At 46.6% G+C, this 21,373-nt stretch overlaps 1 protein-coding gene across 1 annotated transcript in view; it reads right to left on the reverse strand.

Annotated features, from left to right (window-relative positions):
- The window catches only part of LOC116494857 (rho GTPase-activating protein 7-like), a 40,300-nt gene that overhangs the window by 814 nt on the left and 18,113 nt on the right, over positions 1–21,373 (reverse strand). The window contains exons 2-9 of the mRNA XM_032196967.1: positions 8,376–8,447; positions 7,312–7,393; positions 6,743–6,806; positions 4,784–6,129; positions 4,144–4,314; positions 3,243–3,402; positions 2,525–2,723; positions 1,326–1,542 (exon numbers count right to left, since the gene is read on the reverse strand). Coding sequence (XP_032052858.1) covers positions 1,326–1,542; positions 2,525–2,723; positions 3,243–3,402; positions 4,144–4,314; positions 4,784–6,129; positions 6,743–6,806; positions 7,312–7,393; positions 8,376–8,447 — 2,311 coding nt within the window. The remainder of the gene's footprint in view (positions 1–1,325; positions 1,543–2,524; positions 2,724–3,242; positions 3,403–4,143; positions 4,315–4,783; positions 6,130–6,742; positions 6,807–7,311; positions 7,394–8,375; positions 8,448–21,373) is intronic.

The raw sequence follows: 21,373 nt of genomic DNA on the forward strand, positions 1-21,373 counted from the left end.
TTTTAATTCATAATCATTACATGACATCATTAATCCTGGCTTCTGATGCTTCTATCTACGTGCATTCCTGCCAAACAGCTTGAAAATGCGTCAGGAGATAAGAGGCGTCCTCAGCTGTGCGCCTCGAGCCAGACCTGTCAGCCTCCCCTTTGAAGTCTAAAACCTGCACTGCAGCTCAATGCCCAGTTACAAAAAAGCAGAAGGTTCAAAGCAACGACAGCAGAGAGAAACCTCAGCTTCCCTGTGTGATCCCAGCAGTGCCACGCTGCAGTGACCCCAGGCGGTACGGCTCCCAAAGCTCCCCAGGCGCTCTGAGGGGCTGCAGGTGGGACCAGGACGGAGCAGCTGCCCCGAGCCCCGTGGTGCTGCAGCAGCCCTGGCACCGACCTCGCGGCGCCTCTGCCCTGCGCTGCCTCAGCCCAGGGGCACCTGGGCAGCCCCAGGCTCCAGCCGCACTCAGGCTGAGGTCCTTTGTGCTTTCTCTGCCCTCTCTGTGCTCTCCAGGGCCTGTGTTATTGCGCTGCCGGGTGCCAACAGCACATCTGACAGCTTCTGCAGCCCCCTGGAAGCAGTCCTCAGCTTCAGAGCGCCACCTGAGCTGATGAATTGGCTCCGCTGATGGGTGCGCGGCGCTGCCATCAAAGCCAGCTGTCCTTTTCTGCTCTGATACGTGTCTGCCCGTACGCAGGAGCACGGCGTGAAGCAAACAAACAGCACTGCCTCGGGAGACCAGATAAGGCACGAATGCTCTCCGAGATACTGCGTGTCTGCTTTGGCCCAAGGGCACCTTCCTCCCTGCACGTACAAGCCGGCGATGTTATGCAACCCAGATACTTTTAGTTATTGAGATAAATGTACAGCATCCCCGTGGCTCGCTTTGGCAGGCACAAGCCCCTTATCACCCAGCAGCACAAGTGCCAGCAGCTGCTGCAATCTGCCAGGTATCTGCAGGGCCTTCGGGCTGCGCCAGGCTCAGGTCCCTGGTGCAGGAGCTGCACGCCCCATGGCAGCACCACCTTCATGCAGGCGGTGGGCTCAGGCGGGGCGCTGCACCTGTGGGCAGCCCTAAAGAGCCCAAGAGGCAGGCTGGCTCGTGTGGGAAGTCGTCAGGAGCAGGACACGAGGGCCTTCCCCCAGCTGCCAGAGCTGTGTGTGCTGTGGTCAGCTCCTGCTGGACCTCACCAATTGTACTGGAGACAAACCCCGTGACACGCACACTTTGTCCCCATTCAAAGCAGACACTTGTCCTCGGCCAGCTACAGAAAGCATTGATCTAGCAGAGAACACTCCTGGCAGCAGCGATGCCAGCACCAGGATGACAATACCGAGTGGAGGAGGAGCTATCCCGCCTCAGGGTGTTGAGGTGAAACAACGACGGCGCGAGACAGACGGCGATGTTGGTTGGGGTCATCTGGTTTTCTTCAACGAAAGCAACCACATCTCGTAGAAAGAACAGGAGGATTTTCAGAGCTTCTCGGTTTTCCTTTGGGAGAAGGAGAATGGCAGCCTGGACAGCCTGAAGCTGCTGCTCCTTCGGCACGTCTGAAAACAGAAAAACAATGGGTATCACACGTGATTTGCAAGGAAGTATCTGTCAAGTGAGTGCCAGGCAAGGCTTTGAAACCACAAGAACTGAAGCTTTAGCTCACAACACAAAGACCATTATTGCCTTCACACCACACAAGTACAGTTGTGTTTTTTTGTTTGTTTGTTTGTTTGTTTGTTTGTTTGTTTTTTTCCTTGAATGCCCTACTAACGAACTTACGCTGATCTGGCTCTGATTACAATCCAAAAAGGGACTTTTCTCCCCACAAAATGTTACTCTGCCATGATAGTTGGAGCGGATACCTACAGTACTGTCTTTTCCTTTCAGCCTCAGGCATGCAGAGAATAGATGCTCTCACTGAAGCCCAGTGAGACCCTGTGCCCAGCAGCTCCTGCAGGAGGGTGGGTGAGGCTCACCCTGCCAGGAATCCCCATCAGGAGAAGGGTTTCTCCAGTTTTTGACCATGGCAAAGGGTTTGCTGCTCCTTCCCTTCAGCAGATGCACACACGCAGGAAACACAAAACGTGCTTCTTGGCGAAAGCACCACCGTCCCTATCTATCTCCAAAATACAGCAATCTGAGCACCTGCGCAAGTCACAGGTGGCACAGGAATGGGGAGCAGAGCTCTTGCTGTTTCTGTCAAAAGACAGGAGGAGAACAGCGGCCAGGTGTAAAATAAATGGAAGGAAATGGTTCCACATCCTTTGGACGGAGCAACTGTAGCGCTCCTCACAAATGTTTGTAGATGCAAAAAAGAAAACTAGCTTCAAACAAACCTCTTGCAAGATGCAGATCTCAAGTATTTAAATCCAGATCCACACTGAGGTCATCTTTTCAGCCAGGTCCTGCCTGACTTGTGTCCTCTGATTAATAAGGGACACAGCACCAGTCCCAGTCTGGACACTGCCTTGTACAGCTGAATATTGAGGTATCGTAAGATATTCAAGGATCTGGAAAACTATAGCTTTTGTTACCTACATTGGTAGATGTGGAGGAAGGATTCACAAAGCCTGCTAGTAAATATAGGCTCGGGAAGGTCTCGGAAATACTGCTTCACCATATCTGCCACGTCAAATGCTGACTGCCCTTCGTAACATACGTTGTTTGGGCTGGCTTCATTCATTTCTCTTAAAGACAAGATCCTGGATTTAACACCAGATTTTCGGAACAGGCCAACCTGCAAGTAACAATGAAAATATTAAAGACACAGAGGAGTTACCAGGACTCAAATATCTGACAAATAATAAAATTGATCCTTCACTTCCCTTTGACAGTGAAGACCCTGTGCTAGCAGGACGCAATACCGATGTATTTTTGTATCAATAGCAGCAGCAAAGGTATTCCTCCCCAGCAGACCATGAGTGAGTGTGTTTTATCTCTGCTTAGTGGCACGTTTCAGCTGAAGCAAGGCTCATCACATCAGCTCTGGCACTACCAGCAACCACAGAACAGAGGGAACCACAACACTGCGTGACCTCTGGGGGAGCAGAGACGTGCAACCTTACCAGGAAAAGGCACCAGGAGAACTGACTGCAGATGAATCCAGCAAGGCAAGGCAAAGAACACGATGCAGGACTAAGGCTATTCCCAGAAGGCAGCAGCACTGTATTCCCCTGCAGGCCACCTGCTCAGAGACTGGTTCTGGAGCAGATCCCTTTTGGGAACAGAGCTGCTCTGGGCTGCTTCGAGTTCATACCTGGTCAAGAAAGTGGTTTCTTAAATAGTCCAGTGCTTGCAGGATGCCGTTGGGCAGTGGGTGGCTTGTTCGCTGAACATTCAGAAGCAAGGGGACCCCAAACACATTTTTGCCCTTGTAGTCGGAGGCTTTTATTTTTTTAATGAACTTTGGTATAGTCCTGAAAACAAAAAGCAGTACATCCACCTTATTAGCCCTCCAGCACAGTTCTGCTTGCTACTTTAGTTACACGTGTGGAAAAGGACTTAGCTTGTACGTGCCACATCCCCACATTCTGTCTCACACCTGTACATGCAGCATCATAGGATAGAGAGAAAATCATAAAGGCCCATGGCAGGAGTGACCTCCTCACGTCAAAACTGAAATTAGCTTGAAAAAAACTCTCACGAGAAATCCGTTTTCCCTCCCTTTGGGACAATGCACTCTTTTTTCACTTCCTTCCAGACTTTCTTCACTTCCTTCAAGCACCAGACCCCTACCCCGAGATGCTAACTGGCATTGCCAAGTCTCACGAGTGACTGACTGGATCATTGCTTTAGTTGAAACTGGGTCTTGATGCTGGAGATGGACTCTCCACCTGGTCAGCTCCCTCCTCAGGGCCTGTGAAGCACCTCTGCCAAGGCCCTGCAAATTCAGAGAGAAACTACAAAGTGCTTCGAAACCAGTAACAATCTGTGACCACCGGCGAGGAGCAGAAGTGCCGTCTGTAACAGGAAATCCTGGAGCCACTGAAACAATCACGGAACTGCCAAAGATTTAATAGGATGGAATTCCTCACCGTGGACACGTGTAAGCGAGACAGGCAGGGTTACTGCTTACATCAAATTCTTACATCAGGGTCACCTGCTTACATCAAATTCTCTCTTTCCAACCCGGTTTCCTTCAATGTTAGGCAACTTACCAGTTCCAGCCCTGCTTACTGGACGGGGAGTATCTGTCCATTAGAGCAGTGAGTTTCAACAAAGCCAGCTTTTGTGTCCGGGCTAGCTGCGCAGCTGCCTGGCTGTCACCCTGCATGGAGAGGCTGTCCAGGTTCTCACTTTCTTCCACAGACCAGTGTTGCTTCCTGTGCCTACGGGAAAAACGTTGTTCAAACTGAAGGACTGTTCCCACTGTCCCTGTTAATTTTCTGACTGCATCTGCAAAACCCCTAAGACTCGACACAACCCGCAGTTCCCTGGAGAGCCCATTAGCTGCATTTAAACAAGCTGCTTCTCTTGCAGGAGGTGCTACGGCCATACCAAAAGTTCCAATAAGAAACACAGCAAGCGAGCTAGCTGATTCCCAATGCCTACCAGTGCTGATACGGATCCTGAGAGCCCTCCTTTTAGCAGAGACCAGAGCAGATGTGGATATTGCACTGCCTACGGAACAGCAGTGCCTGGCACTACCAGTGCAGACTCTGCTACCCAGAACAGACTCAGCTGGGGATATTTTGATCTGGAATAGCTATTACAGTTTGTTTGTTTTTTCAGTGGAGAGAATCAATGGGGAATGCTACCAGAGGGGCAGTCTGCTAGGGAAACCCAAGGATGGCTGACCTGGTGGTCTTTTTAGGGTCTGTTATGTACGGCAGCTCTGTAGAACTGAGCTCCTTGTCCAGTTCACAGCCGCTCTCTCCCTCAGTGGTTGGGACATCTGCTGTCTTGTCTTCCAAATGCTCTGTGTCCAGACGGATTCCTTTAGGCGAGGATGGACACGGAGAGGTCAAGTCACTGGCAAAATCCAAATCCCCATCATCTGAGAACTTCTGTGTCCACTGATCGACCAGCTTTTTGAGACCATTGACATCTTCTATAACAGTGTTCAGTTCTGAAAAAACATCATCATCACCAACGTCTGTTGCCTCCAACTTATCAAACTGAAAATCGGGCAGGTTGTCGTACACACTCAGCCTGTTGTCTGTGCACGAAAGGGGGCTGCTGGGGGCTTGGGAGTCCTTGGAACTGCTTCTGCTCCGGCTCCTTCTGCACCCATGAAAACTCCCAGTTCTCCAGTTGACAGAAGAGTTGTCCACTGAAGACAGGGAACTGGTTGTAAGTGCTGTAGGGAAAGTACCAGGCTTATGGCCTGGTGGTACATGAAACATCTGGTTCATCTGTAACTTGACTTCGTTTTTGAGGTTTTGCTGAGTTACATTGTTCCACAGGAAGAGCTTGCCAGACTCCAAGTCCTCTGCATACATCCCCTTTCTTTCACAGTGTCTTTGTGGTTTTATAAGAGGACCCGGAGTGCTCACTGTGCTGCTGATTTCAGAATGGTTGCTGCTACTGCAGCTCTCGGGAGAACAGGAGGAATTGTTCTTTGTTTGGATGCCAGAGAGGTCAGCAATATTTACACAGTTAAGCATCTTCATTTTTTCTTCATTAAATCCTTCCAGAAGAACAGGCTCGCTTATTATGGGTTTGGCCTTTGACTGACCACTCCTTAAGTTGCAGCTCCTTAAGTGCAACTTCTCCATTTTCTTTAGAAGGCTCGTCCTCTTTTTGAATGGTGACCTATCCAAAAGCTTCTCTTCACTGGTGATATTTAAAAATTCACTAGGGGGAGGTGAACAACTAAAAGCAGAGTCCAGTGAAGCAACTTTACTGAAGAAACTCGTGCTGGTTTCCACATCTTCAAAAGCTTTGGGGAAGCTAACAACGTCACTGTCACCACTGCTAGCGCTGTGGATTGAGGACACATCGTGTTTCTCACTATGAACCAAAAGGATTGTGTCTTCACTGCTGATGCTCTTCAGTATTGGACTGCCCGGGACCGATGCACCAGCACCTTCTTGTCCTGAGAAACTTTCCAGGCTGTCAAGACGAGACCACTTCTGACTGCACCGCTCATAAGCCCATTTGTTGCTTATTGCACAAGGTTCATCATCATCAGAGTCATCACTCTTAGAAAGAAGAAAAAAAAAGTATAGTTCAAGGGCAAAGTTTTGAAACTTTAAATTATCAAAAATTTAACAAAAATGAAACTGCCTTCAAAGCCCTCAGGACCCACATACGGAAATGTAAACATTCAGATACTGAAGGTCTGCCCTGGGGTCTCTTCTGTTAGCTGAAAATTTGTCACCTAATTTGTTAGGTGACACATTACATCGCAGCATGCTGACAAACCTGGTAAGTTTACCATGGGAAAAGATGACAGATTTGATCTGAGGATGAAAACTTCAGTTTTGTGGCAAATCTAGAGATTTGAAAAAATATTTTTTTTTCCTAAAGACAAAGAAATCAAACACTTCATGCTTCTACAACTAAAACTCATCCATTTGCAGGTAGAGAAGCACTTGGCTGTGGGACTATGGCAGCATCAGCATCTGGCACACCCTCTTGGAGACCTCAGCCTCACCCACTGTACCAGGTGCTCCATGTGCTGTGCTGCTCCCACACCAAGTGAGCACCAGGCAACAAGCAATCTGTACACCTTCAGGTTTTTTTTTCTTCTTTCTTTTTTTGATGTAGCAATTAATCACATTTTTTACTGAGAAAATTAACTATATTTCATACCTGTTTCCTTTGATGGCTTATTTCCACTTTCATTGATGCACACTTGTTCAGTGTGTTCAGTCGTCTAGGGTGTGAGAACAAAGATGAAAGTTTTAAATTTAGACTATTTTTTGTCTTGAAAACACACTTGTTCCAAAGTAGTAGCGAACTGAGCCTGCATTACTGGTGTCGAAGACTGGCATACTGTTAGATGTTCTCCATGCGTTTTACCATAACCAATGCCCACTAACAACCCACTGACATAATGCCCACTAACATAACATTCACAGTTCCAGTTCTGCCATCTTAGAGCTAAGGAAGACTGCACCTAATCAGTTACAGTCACATTAAAATCATATAAAGAGCTTTAATGCTTGATTCTGAAAAATTGGGTGGAGAGGAACCTCATGAAGTTCAACAAAGGCAAGTGCAGGGTCCTGCTCCTAGGAACCCATGCACCGTCACAGGCTGGGGGCTGAGCTGCTGGACTGCAGCTCTGTGGAGAAGGTCAGTCTCTGATGAAAACTAAGTTATGAAAAGATGAAACACCTTCTGGAGCCTATTAAAGGTGATTCATAATTATCATTTACCTGAACAGTGATTCAATCGCATCTGCATCTAAGAAGTCGTGATCTTTCCTCACAGTTTTTACGTCAATAGGAAACTGCATATCTGTGAACAGAAGAGTTGAATCTGAAGTCTGAGTCATGATGGCAAAAACTCTGAATTTTCCACAGGTTTAGCAAAGGTTAAATAAATCAAAAACCTACTTCTATAGCTATACATTCACACAAATGTCCTTTAAGCAAGTGAGACATCAAGGTTCATGGTATACTGCTTTCAAATTTAGCTCTAGCATTCAACTTCCAATTTTTAATTTTGCACTGAAGAGGGAAGGTGGATATTAAAGCAGGCAGAAGTTTCTGTCAATTCCTTGAACTGTAGACCTTTGATAAAATCCCTCTTAAAGATACATTAGCTTTTGTTAACATTCAGTGACGTTTATAACAATAAATATATTTAAAAGAATAACTTTTTTAAGGTATAAACACAAAAATTGTAGAAAATTATACAAGTTCACAACAAATCCATATTTCCCCCACAAATAATAAGCTCTCTTTGCAGCTTCAGCAACATGAAAACATGCAGAAATCGTGCTGTTTGAATGTGTTTGGCTGCTTCTGAGTGGCTGTTTGAAAACGTTATGATTGCAAGACAATTTTTCCAACATCCTTTTTAAAAAATGCCACTGAAACTGTATCTTGCTCAGGACCACTACACAGCTTTGGATGAGTTTTGGCTGCAGTCAGTGTGTCATTATACTCTAATAGACATAATACTCTGAGGAAAAGAGATCAAGTAAAGTATAAGCAACTAAAAATCACAAAAGCAGTAATTTGACTGAGTCGCAGTCTAACAATAACCAGGAATGATCTAGTCCTTTGTGGCATTCTCTGGTGTCCATGCCAACTTCATTAAGGTGTCACTTCTGCAACAACACACACCGTGTTACATACTGTCTATAGGTCCGCATGGAGGTATTGCAGAATTTGGAAGTGCTGCTGTAAAAACTGCCAGGTTCTGAAAGATGATTTATGCAAGCAGTTCTACTTGAAGTCAGTGTCAGCTGCTGGACAACGCTCTGGGATCTTACCTTCAAATAACTGAGCATACTGGGGAAAGCCGGCAGCCCTCAGCCAGTCGCAGGCTTCTCTGGCTTCAATTTCTGCAATGAGAACATAAAATTGCTCACTTACAGGCTCACAAGAGCAGCGCCTTTACAATATGTGCACGCCAGTTTTATCTGGTGGATTCTCAAAGGATCTGGAGCGTTTTGTCAGTGTGTTACTGAAAGGAAAGGACTTCTCGTATCCAACCCCTTCCCTGCACACACCCCTGGAGCAGGCGTTCTGGCACAGCATAGAGGTGAAACTCGTGAGCCAGGTATGCAGCTGTAGGTGAGATGCCGTGCATCAGTGTGCATCAGCTGCCCCCAAGCCTGGGCAGAGAAGCATCTCTTACATCTTGAAAGGAGCCGTCAGGGCCGGGTGTGTGATACGTGTGCCCCTACCCATTCATGCACTCCAGTTCTGAGACGATGATAAGACACAAACAGATCCTATAAATAGCCTTTAAATGCTATCACCACGCTAATTACACGGACACTGCCCGAGCATTCCCAGCACCAGGGTTCTCAGCAGTACCTGTTGCTAGGCTCTATCAATATTTATTTCCTTGCCAACTACCAGGCTTGGCAGCCACCTCAGCACAGCAGCTGTCAAGCCCTCACTGCTCACTTGGTGACAGTTCATAAAGCCCCGTGGCCGACGCTGCAGCGTTCCCACAGGAGCAGAAGCCGAATACGAGTTCACAGAATCACACAACACTCACCAGATGCCTCAAAAGCATAAATATGTTTAGCATGAGAACATGCCAGCAGGCTGTAAGGTCTAGGTCTGCCGAGGAGGAGAGGGATCCCACGCGGCATGCTTTCCACATCTGAGCGTAATCCAGCACACAGCACAACAGGCACTGACCAAAAGGCAACGACTGCTTGGAAAGAAATGCTGTGAAGCACCTGATCACCCAGCACACTCATTAAAGAGCGAGGTTTCTAAGCACCTTAACATTTAGCATGGCTGGAGGAACATGCCTGTTTCTTGAGTCTGTTTTCTTTGCACTTTCACTCCAAGATTAAGACTCCGAGACATTTCCTCCACGTGCTGAACTTCCCTGCCTGCTTTGTTGAGACCTCTGAGTTGTAAGTCACCAGCGTGTCAGCCTAAAGAGACTTACCAGGTACTGCCAGAGCTTCCCTGTGGTTATTACTCTACTGCTAAGCTCAGCGTTACTCCCAGTAGCCCTTGATTTTTTCGGACAATGGCACCCTTAACAAAGGCTTCCCCGCACAGAGCTGCGGCTTCTCCCTCCAAGCACACAGCGATAGCCCAGCACAATAAGGATGCACGCCTCCTTTCAAACTGCAGAACAGAAATTAATTATTTCTTCCACAATAGCCGATAGCCGCTGTGCTTGCAGTTATTACTACACTCAGCACCACGATTTATCACAATCCTTACCCTAACACAGCGTTTCCTGAGCACTGAGGCAGGGGACTGATAAAACACCAGCACTGTACTCACAGAGCAGAACAGAGAGGAGAACAGCTCTGCAGGGCAGGGCCACGAGGAGCACCGGTCTGACACTCGGAGCCTTCACAACAGCAGAGCACGCTGAGGTTTGCACTGGGGTCTGCCCCCGAAGGAAAAACCCAGCGGTCTTCTGCCGGGGGAAGCCCTGGGGGTGCTCATCTGGGCGCCCACGCCTGGGCACAGCGCTCCCGAGCTCGGGCAGGAGCGTGGCTGGCTCGGTGTCGACACTGCCCCAGCTCCCAGCACGCTGAACATACAGCTCTATTTTTAGAGAGAACCACACCGTGGACAGTGATGCAAATAAGAAGAGGCTGGACAACGTTTCACGGCTCACAATGACCTCGGGCATGAAGATGACAGAAAATACGATGACATTCCTACACATAGAGGCGGACCCTTCCGTAGGAGAAGGTTTCTCTGCTAATGCAGATCCTTAAATCCCCAGGCCCTTTCAGGTGCCTTTGCACAGTGCCATGTTGCAGTGGCACAGCGGTGCTAGCAGCCCGACAAACAAGGCACGCAGCCAGCCTGTATCTCTACAGCTATTCAGACTCACTACAATTCCTTCGCTGCCGAAACACCTACCCAAAGGGACCTGCTGACACCGCTGCACTCTGGGGACGTCTGCTGCCTCCTCCCAGTCCCGCTGGAAACTGAAACCATAACCAGAGAGTGGATGCCGAGGAATTGCGCTCTGATCAAAGGAAATTCCCAGACCAGCCTTGCAGGCTCTTTGGGGCTATTAAAGGGCTCTCACACTGGGGTTTTTTTTGAAAAACAAATCGAGCAGATGAGCCATTTGTGCAGAAGACCCTTCCCCACCTTCTGACTGTAGCTTGGCTTCACAGCCTGGCTGCACCTTCCCCGGCAGCCTCGCTGCCTGAGCGGTGTCTCCCTTCCACTCCTGTGTCTGCACGCTCACTACAAAAGAAGCTTTCAGGCTCATTGACCGGCTTTTAAAATAGATGTGCTAATTAACACAGGCTGATAGCAATTGCTTAGCTCTTCTTGGAGCTACAGTAGAACTCAACAAACTCAGGTGCTTGTTAGCAAGATGTTTGATCTTCCTAAACGGAAACTGGAAATGGGGGAGCCTTCAGAAAGCCGGCAAGGACAGCACCCCAAATACTGTCACAGCATCTCTGCCTGCAAGCCAGATGTCATACAAGAGGACGACATTTTTGTACAGATCTTTCTGGTGCTCCCTGCACACAGGCAACAGCATCAATAGCACAACCACCCCAGCGTGGCACCTCTTTCTCAAGCAATAACTTCATAATTAGGCAGATGGAAAAAAAAATGTTTCCTGCAACCCCAATCCCCTGTTGCAGATCAGGGGCCGCCAGCAACATTCCCAAGGCAAGCCAGCCGCCCCCATGGGTACGGGGTTACCAGCAGCTGCTGCTGAGAAGCAGCACACAAACGCGTGAGCCGTGCGATCCCTGGGCTGTGCTATTGCAGCAGGTCGGCTTTGTGCTGGAGCTGGCTCCCTGCGGTCCCAGTGACACCAGCAGGCAAGCTGATGTACCAGACTGAGCACGGCTGCTGCCTGTGCTCCTCTGCCCTCCCCTCTGCAGCCCCAGCACCCACCTCAGCCTGGCCGTGCCTCCTCTCCTGCCCCCACGTGTGCTCCAGGCCCACCACGCGGCGTTCCCCCAGCTGAGCACCACCCTGCTGGCAAACTGGAGAGCAAAGCGGGACTCATCGCGCACTTAGAAACCAGATGCTATGCCAGCTATTAAATCCCTCACTGAATGACCATGGGTGACACGGCGTGCTGCTTGCACACACAGCTCAGGCAGCAGGGAAGACACATCGGTGCTGAGGCTGGGATGCTCTCTCACAAGAAGCCCTCTCCTGGCAGCACCTGAAGGCAGCCAGAGGCAGGTGATGAGAGCGGCCAGCCTTGCTACCAGATGCTCATGAGCTTCAGCTAACAAAGAAAGTGGCAAATTGTCCTTCAGTTTTTAAAAAGATGTCCTTTAAACAAAAAGGAAGGATGCAGATTTCTGCTTGGAAGCATATGTGCAGTGACTCACTCTCAAGATGCAGCATGACATTTTACTTGTGCGGATCTGCTGCCAGAAGAGGAATGGTCTTTCCTTCCTTTTCTCAGCTTCATGTTCCTCTCCTCTGCTTGCCCTGACACCTCCAAGCCTGTGAGAGCAAGCCCTGCCAGCCAAACTTGCAGAAAACTCTTCGCTTTTCTTGGCGAGATCAGTTTGGTGGCAATTCAGCTTTCTGCATCGCCCACCACACAGCCAGTGGGGACGGGCTGCGGGTGGCTGGCAGCCCCCAGCCCAGTTGGAAACCTGGCCAACACGTGCTGCTGTCCGTGTGGGGTCTCATTGCTCCTCTCCTACCTCCAGAGCAGTTGTTCAGATTTTTAAAAGCCATGGCAGATGCACTACTTCTGCTTCCACCTTCGGCCAATGCAGTGTGCCAGTGCTGACAGGTGGGAATCGCTTGGCGGCCAGGTCTCAGTCTGTTGGAGGGGTTTGGTGTAACTCTCAATCCCTTCCAAAACATGCCAGCGAGTAAACAGTTGGAGAGGCAACTACTTTCCAACGCTTCTGTAGGGTCCAAGTGCAGCGCTTTCAAAAAGGAACAGATTTTCTCAACAAAGACAGCTCACAAAGCACTCCTGTAGCCTCTCCTCCCCGTGCCATGCAAGTGCAGACAGGTGAACAGAAAAGAGGCTACGACTGATTCTGGCTTTATTTGGTTACATATTACACCAACCTGGAAGGCAACTGGAAAAAAATCCAAAGAATTTTGCTCTTTCCCAATCTCGGTGATTGCACAGGAAGATTTTTTCCACCTGGTGCTAATCCTGCTACAGCAACAGACAACGGGCGCCCACAGCCTCTGCGCTGAAACCTGTTTTATTTGGCGTGGCAGAACTCACTGCTCCAGCCCAGGCAGGTGCTGCTGCCTCCTCTCATCGCTGGCAGTCCCGAACTATCATCCCCCTCAGCCTCCGCCAGAAACGGAGCCAACAAGACCTGGGCACGCTTGGCAGCCACACGCCAAATTCCACAATCTGTTTTTCCTATAGCTCGTGAGTCGCTGGTTCGTCCTGCAGTGATTTAGGTGCTGCTGTTACTGGTTGAGCTGGCAGTGGTGGAGATGAAGAGGCTTTTTCGGGGTCCACTTGAAGATAAAATGATGAGTTTCCAGCTGCATCTTTTTATAGCCTGCGGTTATAAAAAATTGTAGGCTCCCCTCTGACTTACAGCTGCTAACGAGGTACTGCACTTTACAGGCTCTATGAAAAATGCATTTGCTGCGCTAGCACTATGATTTCCTGAGGATGTCCAGAACCTAACAGCAACCTATGTCGGGATCTTCAAAAATTGTCTTTTCTTGAGGTATCGCCTCTTGAAGAGTCTGAAAGTGTTGTCTGCTCAGAAATGTTGACAGCTTAAGTGCTTTCAGAGCAGGGTGTTTGCACAGACCAGGGTAAGCAGTTGGGGCTTGTAAAACCACCAAACTCTCCAAAAGTGGAGACAGATCACAAATAAGAGGAAATGTTTATTCTGTTGTCCCATGTGCAATGCAAAATAGCAGAGACTGATTCTGTTTTATCAGCCTAATGGAGGGGAAAAAAAAAAAAAAAAAAAGATTCTTCCTTGGAATTTTGCCAGGATAAATTAGGCTCCATACAGATAATTGAATATGAATGTCTAGAAAAAGAAAATGCCAAGATATTTGGCCTTTCTTTCCTCCTTTACTATCACGCTGGTATTTTGGAATCGCAGCCAACTCTTCAGTTATCACAGCTGGGAACTGCAATATATCCCCGTACTTTGTGGCAAGCTTAATTGCATCTTTATCCAGCTCTTTGGCATTAGCTTCCCAAGCTGATTACTGGGACTCCCAAGCTGCCATTAAGATCTTTACTCAGATCCTTGTCCTTAGCCTCCCCTGTCAGTTGATGGGATCCGGACAAGTTTAAAGGTATTTTCTTTGCAGATCACATTAACTAGCTCGTCAGTGTTTGATGATCTTTTCATTGTTTCTGCGTAAGTTAGAAGAGGTAGTGCTTGCTCTACAGAAATGGCAAAGGGCTCAGGGGAATTAGGTGTCTTACTCCCACTGACCTTAGAAGTGAGAGTGTAACTCTCTAATTTCTAGACCCGCACTTGAGAAGTCCTCTCCAAGGTGACAGCAGACGCAGCTCCCTGCAGTGTGATCTCAGGCCCGTTGCTTCTCCGTGCTTTGGTTCTCCTGGCTGCACGACAGCAGCAGATACAACATTCCTCTGCCGCAGCAGCTCCTTATCGCTGGTCTTGTACAGGACCCTTGTACATGATTGAGACACACTTGTAAAATTCCTAGGAGGAGCTGTAGGTAACAGGACGGGTAACTGCTTGCTTCCAGTGGAGCCAACATCAATAAACCCATGGCACAGCATTAACTAGTGCCAGACAAGGATATTGTCCATGCTCTTTCAGGGGGTAGCAATAGGTTTTCCCTAATTCTACAAAATGCCAGGGATAGCACTGCATGTGAGACGAGTTCAACCTACGTGTTATGAACTATTTAGCCCAACAGAGGCAGGTCAGTAAGTGATACTTTTAAAGAAAGGCATTTTGTCAGCCCCTCTGAGGTGCACTGAGCCAGCCTGCAGCTGCAGAGCCCAGGTCAATGCAGTCTTTACCTGGTCGATACACTTGAAAGACATTTGCTGGTATTCAGAGATATGCAGCAAAGTCAGAAAAACCGCTGAGCATTTCCTAAAAGCATCAAACTGTGAAACAAAAGCAAGAGTGATTAGAAGAACATGAGCTGAAGCACAGAAAGCCCAGGAATGATTTAACACTAATATATTAAAGAGGAACAGAAAGCTGCTGTAGTGTCCCCCAGATTGTTACCAGAGGCTGCACGGGGCCCCACACAGGACTGAGCTCACGGTGACACTTGGGGAGCAGGGCTGCGCGGTGCCAAATCCATACCACAGGGCAGGCGTCCCCACAGGCCACGTGTAGACAGATCCACCCCGCCAGACAGCGCAGCTACCCGTACAGAATAGGTGTCTCATTCCCATGATCTGCATTCATTTAGAGGGAAGGAGTAACTGCAGGCAAAGCCACACCTCACGGCTACTGAAGTTGCTGGTTTACCTCCATATTTTACCATTTTGACAACATCATTTTGATGGATTACTGATTTTTTTTTTTTTTTTTTTTTACTAAACTAGCTACTGTTTAATTTTTTCCTTCCCAACAAATGCCTGGAATGATGTTGCCTCTACCCTGCACACAACAAACTAAGGCTCTGATGTTGCACCATGCAATGGAGATACTGTGTCTCATAGATTATTTTTTTCCTATTTGACTTAGATGGAGCAGGATTTGGGATCCATGATTAAAATCAGTGTCAGATGCCAGCTACAGAATGTGAGCCAGCCATAGAGCGTGGTTACTGTGTCGTAATTAGGTCCCTTGCCACAGTGGTTTTCGTGGAACTGTGAGAACCCTTACTTTTATTTTGTTTATAGAGACTTAGTTGAGACAAAAAATAGTTCATGATCTGAAAAAATCATATGCAGTTAAGCAATGGATCTGTGTACTAAAAACATGAGCACAACTTCTGACCTTTCTGACTACTCAGATTTGTCTGCATTTGATGCAGTTCATTGCTATTTTGATTTTATTTTCTCCTTCTAATAACAGTTTTACTAACCTAACTTAATATAGATGGGAAATAAAGCTCTAAATGTAGATGGTCTGTCTTATCACATCAAATTAAACAAAAAGAAAGAAAGAAAAACTTTTGAGATTTTTTTAAACCATGAGCAATACAAAATTGTAAATTTCTAATAAAAATACACGATCAGCCTTTCCAACCTGAGCAACCTTTCTGCAGAAATAATTCAACAATGCACAGAGCATCATGTCAAGTAGGCGGGTCTCAGAAGAACATATCAAACGTACTAATATATCTAACATTATTTCCCTGGAAGGTAACTTTAAATCACTAATGATTTTATAGCTCCTGGACTGTTAGTTATATAGGGCAGACATGAGGATAGGATGCTGCATTAATGTAAAGAGGTCAGAAGATAACTCAAGCTCTATGAACCACTCCAGTGTCTCTAAATCTCTGTAGCATCACTTGAAATGTTCTGGCTTTTGCAGTGTGGAATTCAAAGGCACAGCAGAAAAGAAATGGAGATTGAGCACAATGGATAAGCAAGAACTTTCTATTTAAAACAAGAATTCTTCTGGTTGTGGATGGATTTTTCTAAACGAGGATTTAAGAAGTGAAGTCAAGCATTTTGCTGTTCATTTAACCCAAGCTCATTTAACCCAAGGATCATTATGACAAAATTGGAATTTATGGGTGTGTTTCATTAGTATTAATTCAATTTTCCATATAGTAATCAAATGCAAAATTTGCACAGACTTACTATTTATTTTTAGTTCAATTGGTTCCTAAGCTGGCAAGTTTTATGGCACAATAAAAAGGACATTTGATATTAGTACTAGGCTGTACAATACAAAAGAAATTATGGAGTTGTGATATATGGTCTTTAGCTGTGATTAGCTAAGAAAATGCTTTTTGCCAGGCCCACCCAAAGCAATGTAAAAAGTACACACCCTGTACTGATCAAATCCTCAGCTGTGTGCTTGGGTTGGGAAGATGGAATGTATCATTTAAATCTGGAATAACTTTGGTAGACAGCTTGCATGTGATATTAATGCTCCAATTAAACCATGCAGTTGTTCTTTCCCACTGTCATTTTCCTTTGGGCATTGCCATGAAATGATGATACACAGCCCTAAAATGCTATTTTCTCTGTCTTTTAGGTAGTTAAAGTAGTTTAACAAGTCAACTTACAGCAAAATTCCTGGTGTTGATTGGTACCTAATCAAGTAAAGGCTTACATTATGGGAGGGTGGGGAGGGGGGAGGCTAATTCAGTATGATATAGCATGATATAGCAATAGCTAGTGAAGAAAGGATGAAGGCTTTTCAGGAAGGAATGACAATCCTGCCTCATTTTATCTATACCTCAGTACAATGAACCCGGGGGCTCCTTGCATCAGCCTCTGCCTCAAAGGAGCTCAGACTACACGCAGAAAGCTCACACCCCACAGAAGCCAGTCCTTGGCACCTACACCTGAAGCAGGAATCACAGTTTTCACATAGCCTGGAATAACCAGGACTCAGTCTCAGAAAAGGTGTTCAAGTATTGTCACAGGATGTCAAAATACTCCACAACCACTACCTGAAAAGGGGCTTGAGGGGCTGCTGATGGAGATTTCCATACCAGAGGGAAGGGTGGCAAGAAAATCAGCATTCTGCTCACCTGGGCTTTTCATTTCCCTGCTCTGCTGCTTGCCGAGGACCACAAAATAACTTTACCAACACCCCAGGGGCCAAATCCTGGAAAACATGCTATTTCTGCAAAGCTGTCATTAAGTGTTTGATCGCCTTGTTTCTCAAGCAACTTACCCATGCTGAAGACTCTCCAGAGCTTTTCTGATGTGTGGTGTTACAGGCTGACCTAACTTCATGCAAAAACGTCTGTCAGCCTGTTGTAGGTCAGCACAGGGAAGGATCCTGCACACAGCATCTCCAAACCAGCTGCATTTTCCCTGGCTTCGCACCGAGGTCGCAGCTCCAGTGAAAGCCAGTCCCAGAGTGGGACGCTTTAAACAAATTTGCAAAGCATTGCATGAGCAAGACGAGTCATTTCATAAATGAGCCTGCCACTTCTAGAACCCTCACACATACTTAACCAAAAAAAAAAAAAAAAAAAAAAGCCTACGTTACTAAAGCTATTTCAGAAAGGCACTGTGCCAGGGAATGGAGGCACCTCTCACCAAAGGCAAGTTTATTGCATATTTTAATTCTGACATCACTGGAATACTTCCAAGCAAACACATCTACCAGAGGTCACCTCACTCGCTGCTTCCCGTCACCGCTTTTGATGCCACCCACAACAGGCACCTTTCAGGACCAAAGCTGAACGGCATTTCACTTGTGACTTCTCCTACCAGAGACATTCTGTGCAGAGGGCTTGCTTCACAGGAATGCCCCACTCCAGTTTATCTCTTGTTTAGAAATACACGGTTTTGTGGCTGCAGTGCCCAGAGGCCGCCGTCCTTTCTGTCTGGGAGGCTGGGCTCCCACTGGAGCGTCCCCTGAGGCAGTGTGGCACTGTGCCATGCCGTGCCTGTCCTTTCCAATCAGCCTTGGCTGGAAACCACAGAGCGCTGTGCTGCCTACTGGCCACATCCATATGCTTGACATTTTTTGAGAGGGGTTCCTCAGCTCTCAGCAGCAGGTATCTTCAAGGTACACACGCGCAGTGCTGGTGTGGTGTTGGCGCTGAGAGACCCTACACTGCCCTGCTGCCCGGGCTGTCCACCACAAGGCCTGAGGCCAGACGTCCACCATGGGGTGGATGAAGCCACTGCTGTGGGCGCAGCCATGGCCCCTGCTCGCCATTGCCGGTCCTTGCTGGCTCCGACCGGCTGATCACTGCCACGAGGCAGGGCCTCGTCTCCCATCTCTAGCCTTGGTTCAGATCAGTCTGGTCCCAGACACGGGAAGGAATACACCCTGGGCTTGGGGCCAGACATACAGAATGCTATGAGTTCACATGAAGAATTGCTGGCAAAGCTAAGCACAATCCTCCCAGTTCAGACCTCAAGGCGGGCCTTGCACCTCCCCTCACCCAGGAGCCCTGTGCACCTGCCTCAGCCTGCCAGGGTAAACCTGCTCCCGGCAGGGGGCCTCCAAACCTTGTACAGGGTTAGAAGTTAGAATTGGTGCTATGAAAGCCTTCTGCATGGACTAACATAAGATACGCAAATAGTAAAAATACTATTTATATGCATTTCTTTAATTTATGGTTGCCTGGAACATTCACTTCCAGTTTTTCCAATATGAATAAGGGAATTCAGGCCTCCAAGATTTCCTCCACTATTTCACTGGCAAGGAGATATCCTTGTGAGGAAAGAAGATCAAAGGCACTTTGTCAAGTAAGGATCTTCCACTGCCAAGGAGATGGGAATATTAAGCCAGTGGCAGCCCCAATATATATGCAAAATAACAGTAATACATGGCGACAAATGCACAAGGAGCTAGAGCTTGGTGCCACAGACACCACCTCTACAGGACAGCAACACCAGGAGACAGAAGATTACATTTGCCTGTGTAGATACATACGTGTATAAGCATACGTTTAGAGGAATGACCTCATTACAACAAAAACAAACCTTAGGAAATTAAACCTTGTATTTTGAAGATTCCTTTAATGGAGGGAATGTTGAGAGACCAGGGTCTCGTTTTTGCAGCTCAAAGATCCCATATGCTTTCTCTTCCTTCTCAGAAGGAAGGATGATGTTCACAGGAGATAACTCCTGCTATGGATTTTAGTCCATGACAAGGGCAGGTAGTCATTAATTCCCACTTTTGTGTCTTCCTGTCCAAAGTCAGCCTTCAACAATTAGGTCACTACAACCCCTTTGCCTCTTTTAGAAACATCTGCAAATACAAAACAAGGGACAATTCTCTTCTGAACACAGCATACAAGAACTAAGACAGAATAAAACAAAACCCCCTTTTTAAAGGGAACAATAAAGTATCCTTGCTTTTCCTGCATCCTTTACATCCTTTAGAAGAAGCTGGTCCTTTTATATGTCTGTTTACCTGGTGCTACATGCTACAACAGCCACAATTGCTGTAAATTGTTGTGAAAGGAGCTATCATGGAACTGCAGGTCCTGGGAAACAGCATGGGGTATTGGGGTATTGCCTAGTCCAGCAGGTGACTTAATGATTTGGTTTGATCCTCATTGTAATTAGAGCAGTCAAACCTCAAGCTGGAAGCTTTTGACTTCTATTGTAAGTTGTTTAGCTTTTTTTTTTTTTTTTTTTTTTTTTTTTTAAGAGGAAAGCACTGTGCTATCAGAATGAATTTCAGGAATTTTCTCAAGGAACTTTTATTGTTAAACTAAACAAGTTGAAGAAATGTTCCAGAGCTAGTGGAGTTCCTAAAATGTGGATGAGATAATGTAGGAACAGAGAACATGACATCTTGTTTCATAGCTTCACAGAGAATATTTGACCTGAAAAAGCTCCAGAGAAGTGTGCTTGTAGTGGGTGCATGGAGTTTCCTGAGCAGTCTCCCCTTCAGGGATGTATTTCCATGCCACACATCCCTGCCTGTGGTCACTGCCTGGAAGAACTGGTACAGAGAAAAGAGTACACAGAGTGAAATCACAGCTTTGCCCCTTGCTGCCAACTGAGAAAAAAGAGTAAAAGCCTTGATTTTCACAATTATTTGTCTATCTCAAGAGCCAATTACAAACTCACCAATACACCTGCAGCTATTTAAACAAATAAAACCAGTCTGTTCACTATGTACTTGTTATCAACATGCCTCCAAACTGGCTGTGACTTGAGTGGGAATGGATGATTCATTCTAGAACAAACATCAACACCTGGGAAATACAACTTCTTTCTCTAAATAACTAATAAAAATCACAGTTATGCCAGTGCTTTCTCACATAGTCCAGGACTGAAAGTGTAAAGTCGTTCAACAATCCATTTTATGCTGTTACTTCCTTGTGATATTGCTGTGAACCAAGCCCAAGTTAAATAGGATCTGTATCCAATCTCCAGATCCTCTTTCAGTCACAGTCTTGAAAAACAGCTGTTTCTTGCCTGACAGAAAAGCAGAAAAGTACCTTTTGCTTATTTTGCTTACCACATCTGAGCTGTTGAGCAAGATTGCTGGACAGAATATTCCTCAAAGATCCAAGGGATGCTCATTCCAGCAACAAATCAAAGCAGCTGGACAGGTCTTTTTTTCTTTCTTCCCAGTCATACAAAAACAGTAGCTTCTAATTTTACCAGGTTGACATTATACATGAAACACCCAATTCTTCTAAAAACTCAGCTTACGAAAAGACAGTTGCTGTTTCTAAAAATGTGTCTTAGCAGCTCGGGAAGCAGCAATAGGCAACTGTCACACTGGATCAAAGACTACTCCAAACTTATCTACCTGTACATGGAGCCAGATCTGCTTGGTCAGAAATCTCCTGAGAGCTGTTTTTCTTGTGAGATGTCTTAGAACTTCTCCCTTTTGATCTAAATAAATGTCACAGAATTGACAAGACACCTAAATATCAGTGTTTTGGAACTGGTGGTCCATTGTTAATACCATGGTATGGCATTGCTGTGAGTGGGAGCAATGTGGTGCAATGGGACGTGTAATCCTTCAGTACAGGAGAGCTCGGTACAATGGCTCGCATGAATAAGAAGCACTAGAATAGAGAAACTTCAGGAATAAGCAATTGGTAAAATTGCTTATTAAAATAGCAAAACCTGAATGAGGTTCTGATAGAATGTTGATTGAACAGATTTAACAAATATTTGCTTGAATTCTCCATGGTAGTTCACTTGGCCATATTCACATCCTTGGTTTGTTATTTGCAAGCATTTGTGAAACTGTAATTTTGCTCAGAGAAATAACTGGGA

Source organism: Aythya fuligula, chromosome 14 (genome assembly GCF_009819795.1).
Source record: "Aythya fuligula isolate bAytFul2 chromosome 14, bAytFul2.pri, whole genome shotgun sequence".
NCBI classification, from domain to species: domain Eukaryota; kingdom Metazoa; phylum Chordata; class Aves; order Anseriformes; family Anatidae; genus Aythya; species Aythya fuligula.